At 44.8% G+C, this 20,723-nt stretch overlaps 1 protein-coding gene across 1 annotated transcript in view; it reads right to left on the reverse strand.

Annotated features, from left to right (window-relative positions):
• Positions 1–8,466: 8,466 nt before the first annotated feature.
• The window catches only part of GARS1 (glycyl-tRNA synthetase 1), a 29,621-nt gene continuing 17,364 nt past the window's right edge, over positions 8,467–20,723 (reverse strand). The window contains exons 10-17 of the mRNA XM_064505691.1: positions 20,515–20,679; positions 17,716–17,824; positions 17,050–17,194; positions 14,896–14,981; positions 12,539–12,648; positions 11,084–11,177; positions 10,148–10,338; positions 8,467–8,812 (exon numbers count right to left, since the gene is read on the reverse strand). Of these exons, the coding sequence (XP_064361761.1) occupies positions 8,687–8,812; positions 10,148–10,338; positions 11,084–11,177; positions 12,539–12,648; positions 14,896–14,981; positions 17,050–17,194; positions 17,716–17,824; positions 20,515–20,679 (1,026 nt within the window). The 3' untranslated portion in view covers positions 8,467–8,686. The remainder of the gene's footprint in view (positions 8,813–10,147; positions 10,339–11,083; positions 11,178–12,538; positions 12,649–14,895; positions 14,982–17,049; positions 17,195–17,715; positions 17,825–20,514; positions 20,680–20,723) is intronic.

The raw sequence follows: 20,723 nt of genomic DNA on the forward strand, positions 1-20,723 counted from the left end.
AAAGAGCCACAGCTGTGGGGACACCAGAAGGCAGCAATGCCAAACCCTGCTGATAGCGGCAGTTTTTCTTGCCCTATCTAATGCCACACAAGGCAAGTGGTGCCTCAAGGTGCCTTGGCTCCCACCATGACCCAGGTCCCATCTGTCCAATAATGGCCCCAGCAATTGGCTTCCTGGGGGAATGAGCTGTTTTGGATAGGGCATGTTTGTGGAAAGGCCAGTCTAATCCACACAAAGGGAGATGTTAATTTCCCATGTGTATTTTCTTAAAACTCTGTTTGTATTTATTGCCAGACAGATGGTGTCCACGCAGGAGATGGAGGAACTAGCCAGAAGTGCGCACACTCACTTTAAAATCTTAACATATGATCCAATGTTCTCATTTGCCATTCTTCTATAGGTTCCTTTTTTACAAAGCAAAATAAATGACATTTTGCAATTTTTCCTTGTCCTTTTTTAAATCACATGCCAGCATACTTTTCCTGTATAGGATCTTCCAGTATGAGATCCACCTCTTCCTCCCAGATTTCTTTTCCTATATTTCCTGTGTTTTGCAGATGATTTGCCTCAATTTTTCTAATAAAAAGAACAAAAGAAGAAACTATGGGATGCACTCACTGCAGAAGTGTCCTGCGAGTGTCGAGCCTGGTTATCACAGCAGCACTGGGAAGCACCGCATCTGGGATTCAGCTTGCACATTAAAACACCAGCATTTAGGTGTGCACTTCTGAGCTCAGTGGCTGAGCTCCTGTGACAGTCGGTGATGATCCAGTGCTCAGCTCAGTTGTCTACACAGGGGCATCAAGTGCTTGAAGTAGCATCTTTGCATTCAAGTCTGTTCTTACTTATCATGGTGTAAATCATCCTGAAAAACTCAGTATTAGTTGTAACAGCGAGAGCTATGACAGATGAAAAAACTTTGTCTCTGTTTCCAAGTATCTGGTGCGTCCTGGTTCTCTTCTCCTTGGATTGTTACTTTTGCAAATGACCGTGGTTTTAGAAGCAGATGATCATCAATGGGGAAGGAACAGCAGGACAGGAAAAAGAGAAAGGCCTTTTTTGTTAGCATTTCAGTAATGCTGTAAGAAGCTCTCCAGGGACTGGTGCAATGCAAGGACTCCTAGGAATGTGTTAGATCAGGTTGAATTCACATGTTGCACCATAAGCATCCTAAAACTGCACTTCTCCGTGCCAGCCCAGTGTTGTGTTTGCTGGGACATGACTGTATTCTGGCTATGTTACAAGGTGACCCTTTTTTAAGAAGCAGTAGGTGGATGTGATGGAAAAGATGCTGAATGTTTATTTAACAAATTCTCTCTCATGCAATGACCTAAGACACTGGTCGCCAGGCTCTCCTGTTCCCTTCCTATGGCTTGCCACAGATCTTAATTTAGCTAATGAGGTGCTGGGAAATGCTCTGCTGTTTGTGATGGCACGTGGGCTGCATGTCTCTGAACTAGATCTATGTTACAGGCCACTTGGTGACACAATAGGTTGTTTCAGCCTGAAGTCTCCAAGTCATTTTTGGAGTGCCCCTCACCAACCAGGTGACCGTCTGGATTGTTTGACCTCCACCTCCATCGATCCCCATTCTTGTTCTGCACCAAATAGCCAGTCAAGAGAGCAGGCTTGCTCCTTCCCTCCTACAGAGGAACGTTTGTTATTCAGAGCAAAATATTACATTGCCGTGTTATTTAATCAAGTCAAAATTCATAGGCAGCATCTGTGCAGAAGATAAAATGTTTTGGGACAGTTTAGTCCTCTTCTTATCTGAGTGATTACGGTTATGTAAAGACTTTTCTTTCAAACATGGAGATGGAGTTTCATAAACGAGAGACCAAAATAGTGCCAAGTAGACAGTCATCTCTTCTTGATCACACTGGATTAGTACAACTAATCTTAGGTATTAGTGACCAGCAGGGCTTTGCCTGGAGGATATAATATATTATTTATTATCTCATATCTGATCTCCCACAAGAGGCAGAAAATTCAATCGATGAGCTTTTCTTTTCATTGTTGTATTTTTGCAGATGGGTTTGCAGGATTTGGAAAATTACTGAAGGGTTTCTCATCAGAGGGGAGACAGATGACAAAGGGGAAACCAGCCTGCTGCTCACATCTCCGTCCTCTGAAAACGATGCAGTTCGGAATTGCCTGTTAGACGAACGCAAAGAGTAGCAAGGCCTCAGCCAGACCCTGCTGGGTTAGTGGAAGGGTATATATCCAGCAGATGCTGAATTCAGCCTTACCACTTGGTTTTAGGGACCCATAAAGGCACTTTCCGCAAAATATTGGTATACACACCTAATACTGGAGGAAACTGAAGCTCAGAAATATAAAATTATTTACCTCTGAAAGGTTCAGGGATCCTTGTTCTCTGGCTCCTGTTCAGTGCTACGACACTGAACCATGTAAATACCCTTTTACGAACGTGAGGCCCTTGAAGAAAAAGCAAAGCTTTGCTCTGTTCCTGAGGTGAAAAGCGAAACAGAGAATACATGATAAGCTTTCTTTTCCTTGGCTTTTTGGAAACAGGAGCTGACGATTCCTCAATCTTCTTATGCAGAGTGATTCAGTAAAACTATCCCAAAGCAGCTGCATTTTTCTTTCCTTTTATAAATGAAGACTTAGAAGCCGGGTCCGAACACAGAAGCAGCCCTTGTTTAACCTGATTACAAATGAATTGTCTTAAATGCTTCTCTTACGACTGCATCAATTAAAAGTGGGCATAGATGTCTTTAGCTTATATGGGTCAATCTTTGTGCTAAATGCTGGGAAAATGGAAAACTGATCATGACTTTGGTTCTTCCTTTGTCTCCCAACGCTCCTGGGTATTTCACAAATCAGACAGTGGCCATCAGGAGATGCATAAGAAAGAGAAGAACAGCACAAATATACAGTGATCTCTCCTCTGAATACTTTCCATTTGTAGGTTATATTGAACGTCTCACCTGCCAGTTTTATTTAACATTCCCTTATTCTTGTATTAGCAGAGAAAGTGAGCTGTTATCTTCTACTCACCTCCTTGGTGTACTTCCTAAAAGTGGGAATGACCTTTAGTGGCACATAAATCTGGAGCTAAAGCCCACAAGACGCTCACTCAGAAAGGACCAATTGGATTTGCCAGTGCTTTTCATTTTTCATGGCTTTGTGAAATGAATGAGCAATGTTCTCCCATCCACTTGCAGGGGAGATATCTGCAGATTACAGCAGAAAGCAGAGCGCGGCACGATCGGCTGGGATATGAACATGGAAATGAGTGCAGCAGAGTGATGCACAGCTAGATTGAGATTCAGCAGCCCTTGCTTATAAATACTTAACTCTTCCGAGCCGGCACAGAAGGTGAAATGTAGGTCACAGCAAAGATATGAATCAAAAAGGTTTAAGCTGAATTTCCAAAGTACATCTGTTGGATCTCTCCTTGTTAGGACAAGCCCTTCGTGCTCAGCCTTCTTTATCAGCCTGTCTCATTTGGGGATTTTTGCAATAAACAGGCTAGGCAAGGTTGACCTCCATCCGCCGTGTCAACACGGACGGCTGAACTCCTCTCCCCGGCGGCCCCCTCTGCCAGTGGGCAGAAACAGGCTGCTTGGTGGTGCCTGTTTACAACGTCCACTTAAGACGGAGACAAATCGTGCCCCAGAGGCTGCCAATTAGAGGCTGCCCAGGAGGCTACAACTATCCTTGTTGCAAACGTTGCGTTTAATCAGATGGTCCCCCCCCACTCCAAGCTGTTCATGAGCTCACTGGGGAAACTTCAGACTTACTCCCCAGCCTATGCTCAACCCTGAAGATGAATTACGTTTCTAAGACATTCTTGGGACAGCTGTCTCACTTAAATTAAAATCTGGGTGGGAATAGCGTTTTCAGCCATTGAATTAATAAAGAGCATTAGAGCAATGCCGTGCTGCAGATCGAGGGCTGTATCACAGCTGAAAAACGTCCAAGAGTTAAAAATAAACCACACAGTTTCAGCGTCTGAATTTCCGAGCGCTTGCTATTCTCTGCCTGACAGCACCCTCTTCTGGGAGGCGGGTGCTGCCGTGCCGACGGGTGCACCCGCGCAGCAGCGTTCCACCTCGCGTTGGCCGGCCAGGCCCCAAACGCTGAGGGGGCAAAGAGCAGAGCCCTCGCAGGGTGGATTTAGGGGTGGCAACAGACAGGCTCTTCCAAACTGTATTTTTTTTGTAAACCCTGTCAAAGCAGTCTGTGGATTGCTGGATGATCGAGTGCCGGTCAAAGCCATAGCACCTGGTTATCTGGCACCTGCTGGCAGATGGGTGCAGCTCCCAGCGACCAGGAATCAGCCAAAAAACCAGTTTAGCCTGTCGAATAGCTACTCTGCACTGCCAGAGCAGCAGGACGATCCCAGTGAAAACAGCCATGAAAGTCTTACTTAAACACGTCCTCAGACATGTCCCAGCTTTTTTATTTGTTTGCTTAAATTCTTGAGACACAGGTGAGTGAGCATCTTTTTGGTGAATCAGGTGAGTGAGCATCTTTTTGGTGAATCACGTACACATTAGTCAGGGCAAGACCACACGTGTTTAGCGGGCTACATCTCATAACGACGCAGGCTATGAGCTCAGGAAGGGCAATGAGAAGCCCTGCTTCCTCCAGGTAATGTGCAGGGCCCGGGGCAGCTGTCTGCTTGCCTCCAGGACTGCACAGTTGGCATCTGTCTGGTAGAGCTCCAGATTTCATCTCCTCCAGAGATGTTCTCATCCTTTGCCCAGCTCTCTGAAATGGCAGGAACACCTGACTTGTGGCTAGCACTGGTCAGGTCTCCACTTGAACTAATTTAATAGTGTGGCTGATTCCAGGGCTTGTTTTCTTCTTAGACAAGATTTATAACTACAAACCACACATGGGGCTTACCTGAATGGTTAAACACTCCCCTTTGAAGACAAGGAGAGAAGTCAAGACGCAGTTTGCTGTCTAATTACTTTCTGGTTTCCCAGTCATGCCTCCAAACTCGCATCTGTTCTTGCATTGAGGAAATTGTGCTGCCACATTTGCTGGCAGTGATTATTAACTTCTGATGCTTGTGATAGGGCATCAATTGCCATGGGGCTGCTGGCAATAGGAAAGACAAAGTGGGATTTAGGTCTGATGGCAAAAGGATTTGTCGGTAAGTGTAGTGGATTTCTTCCTCCCGTGTCTGAGAAGGTGTGTGAGTCTATACGCCATGCTGACACTGTGGGCTATGGGCTGAAGTTTGGACACTACTTTGAATGGAGCAGGACGTGGCTCATGAAGTGTGAAGACTGGTGGCCTTCAAAGCACCACAGCCAGGAAAAACCCTTGTCTGCCCAGGACTGACCCCAACAATTCCCCCAGCACTTCCCATCTCTCTCCTGCTGAAAGGGGAGCAATGCAAAAATTTAATTAGGGGTGTGTGTGAGGGTTAACTACCTTTTTCAAGAAAGCTGGAAGGATGGTAAGCAACAGGGGACAAAGGGGAACTGACCCCAGACTGCAACCTCTGCTCGAAAGGCAATGGTGGGCAGCGGGAATGTATGGGAGTGACTCGGTCTGAGCTCGGGTTTTCTAGTCCGTGTTTCCCTCCAAGTAATAACTAGGCTTCATTAGTTACATTTAGCTCTGTGCATCTTGGAGCATTTGCCAAAGATGCTAACTCTTCTTAACCCCAGCACAGGGGAAACTGAGGCTAAAAAAGCATCCTAGCACAGATCCATGTCAATGACTTCCACCATCACTTCGAAGGTACCTGAGACAACAGCATGGTGGGAGACACAAAAGCACAAGGATCCAACAAGCATGGAAATGTGCGGTGAGGACAGGATCTGCCCATGGCCAAAGAAACACCCTGGCGTGTTCACCCCACTTGAGGTCAACCTCCTCTTTCCATTAGACCCTTTTAAGCACTTGACAGAACCATAAAACTGCCAAACTCAAGGATGTTTGGGGAGGGAAGGAGGTAAGAAAAGGACATTTGAAAGCAGTGGCAGTTCCATATAAAGCAGTGCTTCTTGGCTAAATAAGATGAAGGGCTGCCCTCCATCTCTGCTGCTCTGCCTGGCCATGTCTGAATGCCTCCCATTACCACCAGCGCGAATTTGTGCAAACAAGCCCAGCAAACAAAATGAAGGAAACCGAATTAGGGGGATGGATCCATTAGGTGAATCACCCCCTTCACTCAGTGCCTGTCTGGCCCTCCCTCTCCAATGTCCCTGAACCATCTACTCCTGCAGAAGTTTAAATAAAACTAAAGGGAATTACTCAGAAACATTCACTAGTTACTGTTTGCCTGCCAGGCTGGAGAAGGTAGCCGCAGCTAGTGCAGAGAAAGCAGTTTCCTGTCACATAGATCAGTCTGTTTTCAAGCATCCTCTTTGGTATTCCTTTTTTAAAAGCCTTTGCTTGTTGAATCTCAGGCCAGCTTATGCAAGGGTCTAACAGCTAAAGCTGCTCTGAATAGGCTTATGCACCTGCAGCTGACAGTGCCAGGAGCGGCATCTCTTATACACCAGGGCCGAAGCCAACATCAGTCCTCGGATTTACTTATCAGGGAACAACCAGCAAGTTCACACAGGTGAATTGCAATGTACAACTATGCTACCAAGGTCAGAATTTAGCTGTGATGAACACTTTCCGTGCAAACATCAACTTTTCTTCTCCACTCCGTGAATTAGGGGATGTTATAAGGCTATCTGATCAGACCTTCTCAAAAGCGTGGGATTTTCTTCATACCTAATACCCTGCAATGCAGAGGAACTTTTTATTAGTGATATTTTAGCCATAAGCTCCTAGGTTAGCATCTGATTTCATGGTACAGCATTGTCTCCAGTCACATTTTAAAGAAAACAACTCTTGCAAATGTCTTGAAGACTTCATTAAACGGAACAATTTCCAGCTTGGCTCCCCCTGCAATCATGCAGCAATAGCTCTGTGCTCAGGCAAAAAGTAATGTAAATTACTGCCCTGTAGGCAGTAGCCCTGTAGGAATCACCCCTGGGAGCTGGCCTGCAAGCACATGGGAAGCAGAGGTCATGGCAGAAGGTTGCTTGAAGCAGCACCATGCCTGCTGTCCCAGCCCAGGACACGATGGACAGTAAGGGACCTCCAGTCAGCACCATCCAGCACACAAGTCACAGAGCAAGGCAAAGGCTATGAATGGGCTCCTAATACATCAGACGCAAGCTCAAGTATCAGGGGAGAGGACGGGGTTTAGGTGTACATACAGCACTCAGCATGGGGGGCCCAGTGTTGGTTGTACCGTAATATCCAGTCCTCAAGATTCAAAGAACCAGATTTTAACAGCCAAACACTGACTTAACAACCAAATCACAACAGCAGCCCAAATGTCATGACCTTTGAAATAAATACCTGTCCTTTTTATTGGCCTGCATGCTGCTCAGGGTTCATGTTTTCTTGCTTACCTTCAAGGAACTGTCTTAAACCTGAATGAAAGCTGATATCTTCATGTTATGCCCTGATTCTATAATCTATATTCTTTTGTAAAGCCCATGTCTTGTGAGGTTTCTCTCTGCTGTGGATGGCTAAAGATACCTTGCTGCCTAGCAAGAGCTGCTGTTCCCTCACATGCTACACCAAGAGGTTCCCCAAAGCAACTGGTTCAAATACAATTACCAGTGACGGCAGCAGGGAATCAGGCAGTTCAGAAGCACCTCTCTTGCTCCAGCAGCACTAAACCATGCTCCCAACTACTTTTTGTCAACAACTCCAAGAGCAAGGTGCTTCCCTAGCCTCTGAAACACAGCTTTCGTGCCCAGGGATGGAAAATCCTGCAATGACAGTATCAGAGCCCTCTCCAAGGGCTTGTGGACCTCTGAGCAGGCTGAGAAGAAATGACACAAAGGTGCCATTCCCACCTCCAGCCACTGTCCCTGCAGTAGGGCACTCCGACAGCACACAGGTTTGAATTTCTCCGGTGCCCAGGGAAGGCAAAGCATACCTGGCTCCTTTCCCTCCTGTTTAGGGCTTTCTCTGGGTTCAGTCCTGGCTGCCAGGAGACATTTACTGGAAAAAAAAAATGACGCTGCCAGGGCTCCTCCTCTCCATACTCAAAGCTGCTTGCTCCCTCAGCCAAGCAAACCAACCATGACAAACAAGAGCGAGAGCTGGAACAGGACTTTCCACCCTCTCTCCCTTCTCCTGCATGCAAATACTCCTAATACTGTAGAAACAGGAATTAAATACCAGCAGGCAAAAGAAAGCACTAAACCTATGTCTTAAAGTAGGTGATTGAGCCACTAAGCAATGGTGAGAGGAGGAATAATACCTTAATCATCCCTTCATGAACATGAGGCCAAACAACCAGTACTATCATGTACAAGAGTCCAAGGTCAAGTCTGAACCCGGGTCATAGGTTCTGCCCTCTTGAGGGGCTGTTATAACCAGTAACACCCACAGTCACAGCCAGCAGGAGAAAAGATGTTTCTGGAGAAAGTACAAGGCTGCACCAACACAGAGAAGCAGGCATATATAATGGCATTTTTATTCATAACACCTTTAACTTGGACTGCAATTATTTCAGTTTTTAAAGTTCAATTCGGGCAGCAATTGAGAAAAAAACAAAAAACAAATAGTCCCGGTGTGCACAAACAATGCAGCTTTGAATAATACATGATAAGTTTATTTCATATTAACATGAACAGTAAAAAGTAGACATTTGATGGGGTTTTACTTCAGGTCCTTTTCTTTATTCCTCTATTGTGTCCTTTTTGCCAGTCTCTTGTCCCTCAAATTGTGGATACTTTGCCTCAACGTCAGCCCAAGTTAGGTAACCGTTTGCCAGGTCACGAATGATGGCAGGAAGTTCAGAGATCTGCAGACAAAGTCACAAAGACATATGTAACAAGAGGCCAAAATCAAGTTGTTCTGGTGGATACTTAGGGAACATGGGTAATTTTTACAGCAGCAACAGATCAGGTGACAAGATCATATTTTTCTGCAAGATCATTTTTGGGAAGAAAAAGCATTAACTAATTGGACATCCTAAAACAGTCTGTATCATCTCAGCAGAGGCTGCTCAGTTATTCAGGGGTGACCCACCACAAAAATGCAATCATCACTGTGATGGAGCACAGCTAGGTTGGTCCCTCATAATGTTATGTTACATTTTTGCAAGGGAAGGAAAACACACACACATCCAAAAGATGCTGCAAGCCAGGATTTAGCCAGGCCCTCTTTACTGTAAGATTAGCACAGAAGGAGCTGCCAATTGCTTTTTCTTTGCTACTAATAGTGTACTGTCATGGTGGGAAGGATCAACTAGAGAAACCAGGAAATTCACAGAAAATCAGGGAAGACAGTTTTGTCTCTGTTATTGTAGGACAAGGTCATCCAGGTGATACACAGACTGAGGGGTCCACCCAGGAACTGGTTCTGCCTGTTACACTGAACTGATCCCACAACCAACTCAGAAGCCCCAAACAGTACAAGTGCTTCTGTACAGAGAAGAGCTAGAACAACCCAGCCTCACAGATGAGCACCAACTCCTGCTTCTACAGGAACCAAAACGGGTTCCTGGTGGGGGCCAGGGAAGGGCATGACAGACATGCATGTCCACTGCTCTGAGCAGGTTTTGCTCACAGGGAATGAGACCTCCACAGGGCAACCTGCCATTTGAGTCTCTGCACTACGGCTGTCCTAGCAGGGTGTACTTAGGACAAGCACTGCTTTAGGACAATGGTTCCCAAACTTCATGGGTACGTGGGCAACACTGGCAAGAAGCAAGCTTGGAAGAGTTGTTTGTCCTGTGCTCTGTCAGCCAGACTGTAGCAGCCACAGTTCTTCTGAATCTGCAGGCACCCGCCAGGCACAGCCAAGCAACTCCATTTACTCAGCAATGTTCACTGGAAAAGTGGCATTCTAAAAGCAGTGCAATCAACTCAAGGAATGGGTTTCAACACCTCTGCATCCTAGGGAAATTAAAGTCTCTTCTCACTTCAGCAGCAGGGCCAGCATCTTCTGTTTGACCAGTATCTCTTCCCTGTGGATTTCTGGGAATAGCTGAATTGCCCATGACAACTAAGGGCAGCTCTCACAGAGACCGGAACTGTTCCTGGGTCAGACAGAGCAGCTGAGGCTTTCCCCTCACCAACCCCTAGGGAACAGGCTTGGCACTGTCAGCAGCGAGACCCATCTGCCTGCTCTTTACCTCGGCTCGGATCTGGCGCATGGAGTCGCGGTCTCTAAGGGTGGCAGTGTGAGGTGTTCGGTTAACAGTGTCAAAGTCGATCGTGATCCCGAAGGCCACGCCGACCTCGTCAGTCCTGGCATAACGCCGGCCGATGGACCCAGAGGAATCATCCACCTTGTGAGAGATGCCGTTCCTGGTGAGTGCTTCGGCTGCAAAAAGCGGGGAGGGGAGAATCATCAGGACTCATTACAAACTTCGGAGGCAGCACGATCCCAACAGAGGCCTCCCACATCCTCACAGCACTGGCACAGCTCTTCCCAGACTCAGGCTTGATGCTCCTCCAGCCTTTAACTGCAAGGTCATCATCACATCTGTCATTACAGTCCCACAACACTCTGCTTTAACTTGGAAACACTTGCCACAGAGAAACAAGATCCCAGGCAGAACCAACTGTAGGCAGCAAAGGTCGCTGTCTGACATGTAGTCAATGTTCCTGTCCTTTATGTATTCACTTATAGATGGTTATTATCAGGAATTTTGATAGAACATTTGGAGGCTCAGCAGGTCTTGGACTGATTCAAATAATTAGGTGACCAGCAAGAGCTAAGGGAACTGAGGGAGCTAAACCCTTCAAAAAATTAATAAATGAAATATTGCTTCTGACAGCCTCTCTCAGGCTGAAGGGAAAGTTTCTTTTTGAAATGAAGGTAAAAAATAGCTCTTACACTGCAAACACAGGGAAGAGCAAGGAGTTGGGGTTTTTTGTGTCTAGGCTGAAGAGTTTCATACATACGCAAAACTGACCGATTTCAACTAACTCAACTGTTTTAGTTTGGTGCTTCTCCTTTTCACAAGAGTCATGTGATCCCAATGCTGGTCTCTTCCTATAGCACTGAGGAAGACACTTTCCAGTGCACATTCCCATAGAACCCACTATATTGTTTTCTCACTTACATAATTCCTTGACAAAAGGCATGAATTCCTGATTCTGGCTCAGAGGAAGAACAGAGCACTTGAATGGTGCTACAACAGCTGGGAAGCTGAAGAACTAAAGAAAAAAAAAGAATACAAATAAATTCAATTTTAACAGGACAGATTCTTAGGTTAAAACAAGCTCTGACTGAGGTTGGAGGCAGGGTGACTGCACCAGTGGAGTAGCTGACCACCTGTAAACCATTAGCACACAGGGCTCCAGCGGTAACACCTCTCACTGCTGGAACAAGATTCATTTACTCCAGCTGTACTCCACACCCCCTTCACTCCTGCCAGCCAAACGTTACCTCCTACCAACAGAGAGGTCTGCCAGAGCCCTTCCTGGAAAAGTGAGCTTCATTTGAGTAACAGGAAAATGAAGGGTAGATGGAACTTTCTAAGAGATTTTATAAAGTTTAAAGGGAGGAGTTCTTACAATTGTACTGCCGTCCCCTGCTTGATTCCAACAGGGACCTAGCATACACAGGGAGTTTATGCAGTTCAGAAAGGCCTTCAAAACCCTGCCACCAGATGCACCCACAGAAAACAAAGAAGCGCCAAAAGTGGAAAACATTTTTTCCTGGCCCTTACAATCAGCAAGACCTATAAGGGTATAGAAGTAATGCAAATTAGGTGTACCACAGTATAGAGCAGCCCAGGCTCCACACAAAGTAAATGGGTACTAGGAGAGAGAGCTCACAGTTCTATATGCTAGCAGTTTGTGATTAAAAGTCAAATGTATCCAGCTGTGAGCTCTTGAATCCTGTCACCCCACTCATAACTGTATCACACTCTGTGGCAACCGTAGATATGAGGGAGCAATATTATTTTCAGTTTCTGTAAACACAATCCAGCAGCCAGGAACAATGAACAGGAACCAGCATGAATTTCACAGCCAGCTTCCCACGGGCCACCCACCAGCAATGGTTCAGAGGGGCCCTGCGCGGATCAGCCTGGTGGTCTAGACTTAACATACATTTCCCTCCAACTCCTGCTACAGTGGAGCTTCAGGCCAAGGTTTTAGGGGTGTCCAGAATGAGAGAAGATTGAATGGGGGAGGAGGAGGGCACTCTGGAAACAGCTCATTTGGCTGCACAGGACTATGGCTTCAGGACAAGCCGCAGAGAGAGGAAATAAAACACTGAAGAACTGCCTTTCTTCAAGTGACAGGCCACCACCAAGTGTGAAGAAGAAATTTCCTGCCCCTTTGCAAGCAATACAGTAAGTGTCTCATGTGCACACAACCCCAGCATGCTCTCAGCGCACGTGTATAACTGACACGTACGTTGGCAAGAACAGCAGTTCAACAGCCCGCCTGTGTTTTCCCATCTCTACTGTGTATTGTGTGGTCTTATTTTAGCCTGTCCTCTGGATGTTAGGGAAAGGCAAATGTTTGCAGCTGGTTTTAAGCTGAGGCCCAGCCACAGGAAAGCTCACCGTTCTCTGCTCATCTCCTTCTCGGATTTGGAATGTGTGTTCGAACACTGTGTACATGATCCTCCCAATACCAAATGAGGGTTCAATTACATTCGGGATGATTTCTTCCACTGAAACACAAGAGAGCGCACATCATGGTAAAGAAGAATTTATATAAAAAAAAATTCTGCTTACGAAAGTTTTTCTTCTGCTCAGAAGGTCTGGATTTAATGTAGCAGAGCACATGAAAAAAAAAGGTTAAAACATTTCTGCTCTAAATACAAATATTTGAAGAAGAGTTCTGGACTTAATCCATGTACAGACTATATCGAGGCTGTAAATAACAAGCCAGGGCCCCTTCCCTGGCCCTGAGAGCAAACAGCACAGTACAACTTGCATCCACACAGATCCTCCTCCAGTTCAGAACAGGGAGGCCTCATCCACATTTAGCTAACAGCTAAACGGCCTAGATGATCGCAGGGTAATGCTCAAGCCCTGGCCTGCTTCAGTTTAACGCACAGACGCAGCCCCTGTGTCCAGCACTGTGAGCAGAGAAGCACAGAGCTTCAGACCCAACCCAAATCCCACCCAAGACTCCTCCGCGTTCTCGAGCGAGTCATTCAGCTACCTGCTGCAACACTGTTCCCCTCCCCATCTCCACCCCCTCAATATACCACGAGAGGGGGGAAGAATGAGGATCAGCTAGTTAGTTTGCAAAGCTCTCAGAAGATGCGATGTGCTACATTATTATATACCCATCACTCTCTACAGTCTTTGCCACAAATCTGTCAAAGAGGCTTTTTCCTCCTTCTCCCCCTCCTAGCATGACAGGAGCACAGTTGACAGCTGCCCTGCTCAGAAGACAGTGCAGCTTTTTAGAAAAAGCTCACATAACAACTGGAGGAGCAACAATTACAGGCATCAGCTGCTTCTGAAAATCAAGGGAGGGGAATCCAACTCTCTAGCACTGCACCCTGACTTGCCTGCCATTCTATGTGCCTACTGTCCTCCTCAATTAAGCACCTAATTTGGGGTGTGACTTTGTTTCCAAAGCAATAGTCTTATCTCTGCGCTGACATGTTTTCAAAAACTAGTTTAAAAAACTGAAATGGAGAACACAGAGCAGTAAACTAGGTGAGCACTGCTATACCAGTCCTTTCAGAACAACAAACAACTGTTTCTTCCACAAGCTCTGTTCCACTTTTACTTTGCACCGCTAAGTCAGGGCCACGGATCTTTCAATGCAAAGGGACAAGAGAGAAGGAATCCATAAGCTTTGCCTCCTGGTGGAGCGAGCAGCCATACTGCTCACCTGTACAAATTTAAAGTAAAACCAGCAACTGGGGTTCTGCTTGCTAGCCACCTACAACGGTACAATCAATACCAGTTACAACTCTGAGTCCTTCTCTGAAGCTGTCAGGAGGCAAAGCCTGACACAGACTTAGCATGTGCTGACTGAAAGACACCTGGACACTTCAATGACACAGCTGCAAGAACAAATACAATCTGTATGTGCTAGGGAGGGATGGAGCAACTCATATCATGTTCGCAGCCTAGGGCAGGATGATCCACTAGTTACAGTATGAACTGGGGGAAAATCTACTCTGGTCTCTAGCTCTGACAAAGATTTCCCAAATGACCTGGGATGAGACTCTTACAGAGCTCACTGGAAAGACAAGACTTCTTTGAGGAATTATAATTTGTGCACTTTGGAAAAACCACCTTCAAGTCCCATTTCCCAAATCAGGGCAAAAGCTCCGTGGCAGGGAGCACCGGCAGTCACTGATTGATGTGATTATCGAACACCAGAGGAACTGACTGGACTTGCCAGCTTAAAGAGTCTGCTCAGCACAGCAGCCCGGCGAGCTGGCCGATGCCGGAAGCCCTGGCTCCACGCAGCAGGGTCAAAATGGGAGCTTGAGTACAGAGATCTGCCCCAGCAACAGGCTCTGCCACAACTCGTTTGCTGCATTGCAATGGGCTTGAAAAATCAAGCTTCCAAAACTGGTGCACCCTCCCCAGCTTCTCCATCACCCGCAGCAGCTGGTTCTTAGCACCACGTGGGACCTTACAAATCTCAGAATATGCAACTGAAGCAGAATGAATACTAAGGAGCCCAGAGTCTGTTAAAGCGGTTACTGAACAGACTAGGCAAGAAGCAGGCAGGCAGGCCTACATCGATAGTCACTGAAATCCAACTGCTGTGCAAAAGCTTTCTAGTTCGCTACATCGCTGAATTTCAAGGAAATAACATTTGGCATTTTTCCTGTGCCACAGTACAATAGTAACAGTACAATGTAACTAAGTCCACATTCAAACTGCATCCTGACCTGCCTCTTATCTTTGATGATCAAGCAACAAAAAGGATAGGAATTTACCATGCAATGTTTTCTGAAATCTCTTCACAGTAACCATGTCCTTTGTTAATTTAAAAGTTTTCCCTTCAGTTTCAACAGTAAATTCCCTGCAAAGGAAAAAGAAGTGATTTAAAAGCTACAGCAATAAACAAACATATTCCATTTCATAAATTGCATCAATTGTTGACTTTAAGAGTGGGATGATAGAAGACAGGGCAAACCTCAAAGATCAAAGGAAGAAACATGTGGCATACCCATTAAAAGTAGTTTACATTAATAATAAAATTACTATATACAAATTAAAAGTAACAATTTTCATAATCACAGTGAGCTTAGATGTGGTTAACGGCCTGAAGCAAACTCAATTAGGAAAAGAAAGAGTCTCAGGATGAAGTATATATGCCAAAAGAAAAAACAAAAAAAACAAAGCACATGAAACAGGCATTTGCTGCAGACTGTATATCTCATCCAACGCACAGACTTCTTATGAAAACTGAGTTGTCGGAAAATACACTATATTTTGGCAGGTTCCAAAGAGAGGGGAGAATAAATATATCAACACATTTTCTAAATGAGTGGGGATGCAGTCTTTTTTTTTTTTTTTGCTTATTTCTAGAGCTTTTGATATTATTTATCATCCTCTAACTTCTATCTCTTGCTCCTTTATTAACCTACAACTGGCACATTCGCCTTACTTAAGAGAATTAAAGCTGTATTGACCTATCCCGCTTACGGGAAGCGAATGTCTATTATTAAGAGTCCTAACAGAAAATTGCTGCTGTAGCATAAATCCAAGTTCTTTGCATAACGGATTTACACAAACTTTATCACAAAAGGCAGGTCTAACACACTGATACTGTGAACACATGCACTCAGCTAAATCAGCAACGGTACCTTCCTCATTTGAGCATTTAGGTGAGTGTAATACAAGAAATTATGTGGTCAGGAAAAGCACCCACGTATGGACCCCATATGAAATGGACTGAAGTTTATAAAGGCTTTGCTATGAACACAGGTATAACAAAACGCTGAATTTAAACGATAATTATCATATGCAGTCCACTATCAATTCAAACCTGGCATGCTGATTAAAACTCATCTATTGAATCATTTCTGTGGAATTGTGGAAGAATGAGGTTCACTTTCCTCCAGTTTTGATTTGTGCACGGTCACCATACCCTGCAATAGTTTCCCTCCCTATTTTGAATACTACTGTTTTTTCTGCACTTTTACATCCACACAGATGTAAAAGCAATAGATCTTAGATCAGGAAAAAGAAGTGTTACCTTTATACAACGTATTCATTGCCCTTACATCTTGTACCATTTCAAGCAGCACAATAACTTTTTTTGCAAAGAGCCTAGCTAAACTTAGGGATCTTTGCTTAATTAGGCTGGGAAGGAATCCTAGTTCCTCAGCCTGCACACCTAATTAAATACCTTTCTGTCCATCATCTCCAAGTCATGTTGTGCTATTCAGCTTCCATAGCCCTGAATTCAGTTTCTGCTTGTACGAATTAACCTTTTAAAATATGAAGTAGTCATAACTGATTGGTGACCCAGCTAATACTGAACATGAGTCATTTCCAGGACACGAGTACAGGCAGACAGGTAGCGGAATGATGCACAAACTGGCGCCTTGATGAAGGAAAAACTGTAACGAGTGCTAAAGCCTATCACTAAACACTGGAGAATATACACACAAGCTCTGGTTCCTATATAACTTGTTCTTAAATTCCATCACTCACAGACCTATTCATTTTGTTCTGAAATATAACTTCGAAACCATCTGCTAGCCCTGGCCGACTCTCAAACCAGATTTGGGAAACTGGTGAACACTTTCTTCACTGAAAACACCATTTCATTGAAGTCTGTGTCTTCTGTGGATTAACTGCACTAAAACCAGCTTGCCAAGAAATGCAGAACTTTGTTCACATGCAAATAAAAACGCATATGAATACTATGGACGCATATCTGATGTTTGCACCTAACTGTATGTTGATGGATGACCAGCAATGACTTGGTGGAAGGGACAGCATTAAAACATTGCAGATGATCCATGCAGCCTACTGTCATGAGGACGGTGGTTTCAGGAGGCTCAGATTAACCAAGCAGCACTTTGGGAACCTTGTCAGAAGTGACAGAGAAGGCCACCAGGCACACGCAGCCAGCTCACCCTTTCTCATTCAGCAGCTGCTCCATCTCAGTGACGTAACACTCATCACACATGGAAAGGTATTCCATCACCACTTTTGCATCCTTCTTATAAGCTTTGCCAATGGCTCCCTTATTTGCCTCAAACTGAACAATGCTGACTGTTTTGTATGAGGCTGTTAAGGAGTTTCAGATCACAGAGTGCATGGCCTGCTTCTTTTGCTACGTCAAAGCTAACCGCTACCCAACATAAAGAACATCCCCTCTGCTACTTCTGGTTTAAGGAACTTCCCTCCAAGAGGAGGGAAGAAAGAACAAAAAGTACTGAAGGACAGACAGTCACAGATTCTGAAAGCATATTTTTTAGGTACAGCTAGCAGCAGAATCACGGAATGACATGGAGTAACCTGGTGTAGTAACTCCAGAGTCATATTTAAACTATGCTCCACAGTCAAAAAAGAGCACAGCATTAAGGCAGAAAACCAAGCGGGACGGCACTTCTCCTTATGCTTTACTTTACCCACAGGCTGCATTCTTTGCAGGTTCCCCCCAAAAGTCATGCTGATGTGTAACTCAAGGTTTTCCTGTTCAAATGTACAGACTTAGCTTTAGATAGAGCTGCACAGCCCTTCAGGACATCTCAATAACAAATCACATTTCACTGAATTTGGTTTATTTTGAAAGGATATAGGTTCTTTGAGAGGCTTCTCAGCTACAAGAGGAACTTTGGTGGCTCGGGCATGGCAGGAGAGGTCATAGCAGGAACGATCAGCACAGCCAACGATCTCAATCCAACCCTGAAAAAACAAAAGTGGAAGCCTTCACCAAATCGCTTAATTTTGTCCACTTAACCATCAAATATGTTTATCTAGTCCTAAGCCCTCCACCCTCCCTGCTCCCATGACTATTTTTTCTACATAATTAGCTCTGTTACAATAAGCAGCCCTCACTCACTAGTTGCTCCTTCATTTGAATGATTTCATTTGTTTCCAGAGGAAACAATCAGTTATCTAACCAGTGCCTGTGTTCAGGGGCAGGTTTTCCACATGACTTGGCAAAACATAGCGCTGTGCCAATAGCTTGGGGCTGGGGCCGCAGCACAGTCCTATCACTCACATAGTGTAGGTACACGAAGACATCATGCCTTCAGGGCTCCATCTCTACACAAGCATGGAAGAGACAGCTGACAACCAGCCGCATCAGAACGGCCAAAAGCCTGGCTTACAAGCTAATAAACAAGACGCAGATAACGTGCAAGGGAAACACTTCTTTCAGCACGTCAGCATATACGGCGAGGAAGAATCTCAAAACACCATTCAGGCACAAATCACCAATGAAGCCTTCCAACACGTGTTACAAATGCAGCCACCATCTGGATTTTCTAAAATGCAACCCTATAGAAAAAAAGGCACATCAGATGCTCTCTCTACTCATTGTGTCACAGCAGCACAGATATACAGGCAGCCAGAACCTGTTTATATGGTATTCCAGATTGCAGTGATACAACAGGGTATCAGGAAGGGTATGCGAACAGAAAAGATCCCTACGTTTGAAAAATCGTGCTGTTTCAGAATGTCCTGAGAAATTTTTAACTAATAGGGTACTAGAGTTATTTCTCAAAAAACACAGAATAAAAGAGAATATAGTAACTTTATAGAATGGATTTAAAACTGTTAAGAGTGGTTAGCTCCTTACTGCTGAGTGCTGCAGGTTGGTATAAACATTTTTGATCAGAGTTAAGTGACAAACCAAAGACTGAACCTAGCTCACAGGGTGGTTTTGTCAGGCCCTTGGGATTGCTGTCTCTGCTTCTGGGGTAGGTTATCAGACAGACTGCTCTACAAGTGCTGTACTGATCCATGACAAGGCTTGCAAAGTTTATTAATCGTATTTACATGGTGCAGCCCACAGATGGCTCGCCTATTTTGGGCTGGCTCCCAAACAGCTGGCTGGGAGAAGAAGCTATGAGCATATGGAAGTTAGCTATCTATTTTCAGAGGAAGCCATTCCCTCATTCATTTCTACAGGGCTTTTCTATATGAAGACAAATCACTTATCCAAGCTGCAGGATTTTTTTTTCTTTTTTAAATCTTACGTTTGGTAGAACTTTACCAGCCGCTATTCCTCTAACTAGCTGTAATGGAACATCATTAGAGAGCTAAGCCTGCTTCAGCTCCTTAAAAGAAAAGAAAAAGAAAGAAAAAAAGAAAAAAAGAAGCCCGACAGATAGCAGATGTTTCAACCACACACAACCTCCTTACCCCTGGGTCACAGAAAATTCCTCCTGCCCATTAATAAGGCTGCCTGAACTATCTGAAGCCTCAACGTGTGCTCTATGCAGACACCTTTGGGTTAAGCACACTCCCAGTTCGGCTTTACTGACTTTGAAAGGGACCTCATACGGGATCTACGCACACAAAGATATCTGCAATGTTTCTGTCTAACCCCACAGACCTGAGCAGAATCCCTTCAATCTTTCAGTCTTTTACTGGAATTAGATTGTATGGAGTTCTTCAGATATTTTCTGAAGTCTGGGTATATCCCAAGCCTCTTCAAAAGGCTAGTCAAGCAGAAGAACATGTGCTTCACTCTACATGAATGAATTATGAGTGAATACATGAGCGAATCCCCTTCACCACTTTTTTTTTTTTTTTAAAAAAAAACAAACCCTCTGACTCAAGCCAAAAAATTAGCTCCCATATTCTTGTGGAGTGCAATGACTTCCTCTGTTCACGATCAGTAAGGCTAGCTACCATGCCTTCTGAGACATTTCTTTTGAAACTATCATCTCAACTGATACAAACTTGGCTGAGACTTACTGAAGAGGCTGAAAGCTCTCGAAAAGAATCTAAAATTAGTCTAAGAGTCTGCCTTGCCCCTAACTACCTTCTGCTGGTTCACCTGAAAGAAAAAACACATTCTTCAAAATCCATCCAACAAGAGAAGATAAAAACAGGGCACCCAACAAGGCCTGAACTGGAAAGGTCTTAATGACTCAGCAGGCAGATACATATTCTGGGAAAATCCTTCTCCAGCAACAGCTGACTGAGCAGGCAGGAGTGAACCCACATTTCTTATGGCTCTGAAGCAAGAAAGGAAGAGCTAGCATTCTAGCAGAAACGAAGCTACCCTCCAGCAAACCAGATCCTCCCCCCTGCTGCTACAGGGGTTATAGTTATTAGAAGGCAAGAGGACTTGCCTTCCTTTAATTCTAGATGAAATTCAACTAATGTGAAGCCTATGAACAAGCACGAACAGTTCACAAGCTTGGTAAAAGTCCACTGCAGGGAGCTGAAGTGTCTCCTTAGAGTCCTCATTAATTCAGAATAAATCCATCGCAGCTTGTTCATACCAGCATGGGGCTGGACAGAAACATCAGCATCACCTACACTAGTTATAAAAAAAACAGGAAATATAGCAGATCCTTTCCTGCACTATCAACAGATCTGACAGGAAGTGTTATTTGTTGCTTCGCTTTGCCACTTACATACGATGTTTTGGACTCTGCATCCCAGCAGTCACAGGCATAATGAGCCATCTCATTCTCCATGTGCTGTCGGAAGCGCAGTTTGTCTGGGGACACACCAACCTTTGTAAGGAAGAGGTAGATTCTGCCAATGAAGTAACCGAGAACGGAGTTATTGATCACACCCTAGAAGGAGAACAAGAGGGAAGAAAAACCACACAGACATTACT

Source organism: Dromaius novaehollandiae, chromosome 2 (genome assembly GCF_036370855.1).
Source record: "Dromaius novaehollandiae isolate bDroNov1 chromosome 2, bDroNov1.hap1, whole genome shotgun sequence".
Taxonomy (NCBI): domain Eukaryota; kingdom Metazoa; phylum Chordata; class Aves; order Casuariiformes; family Dromaiidae; genus Dromaius; species Dromaius novaehollandiae.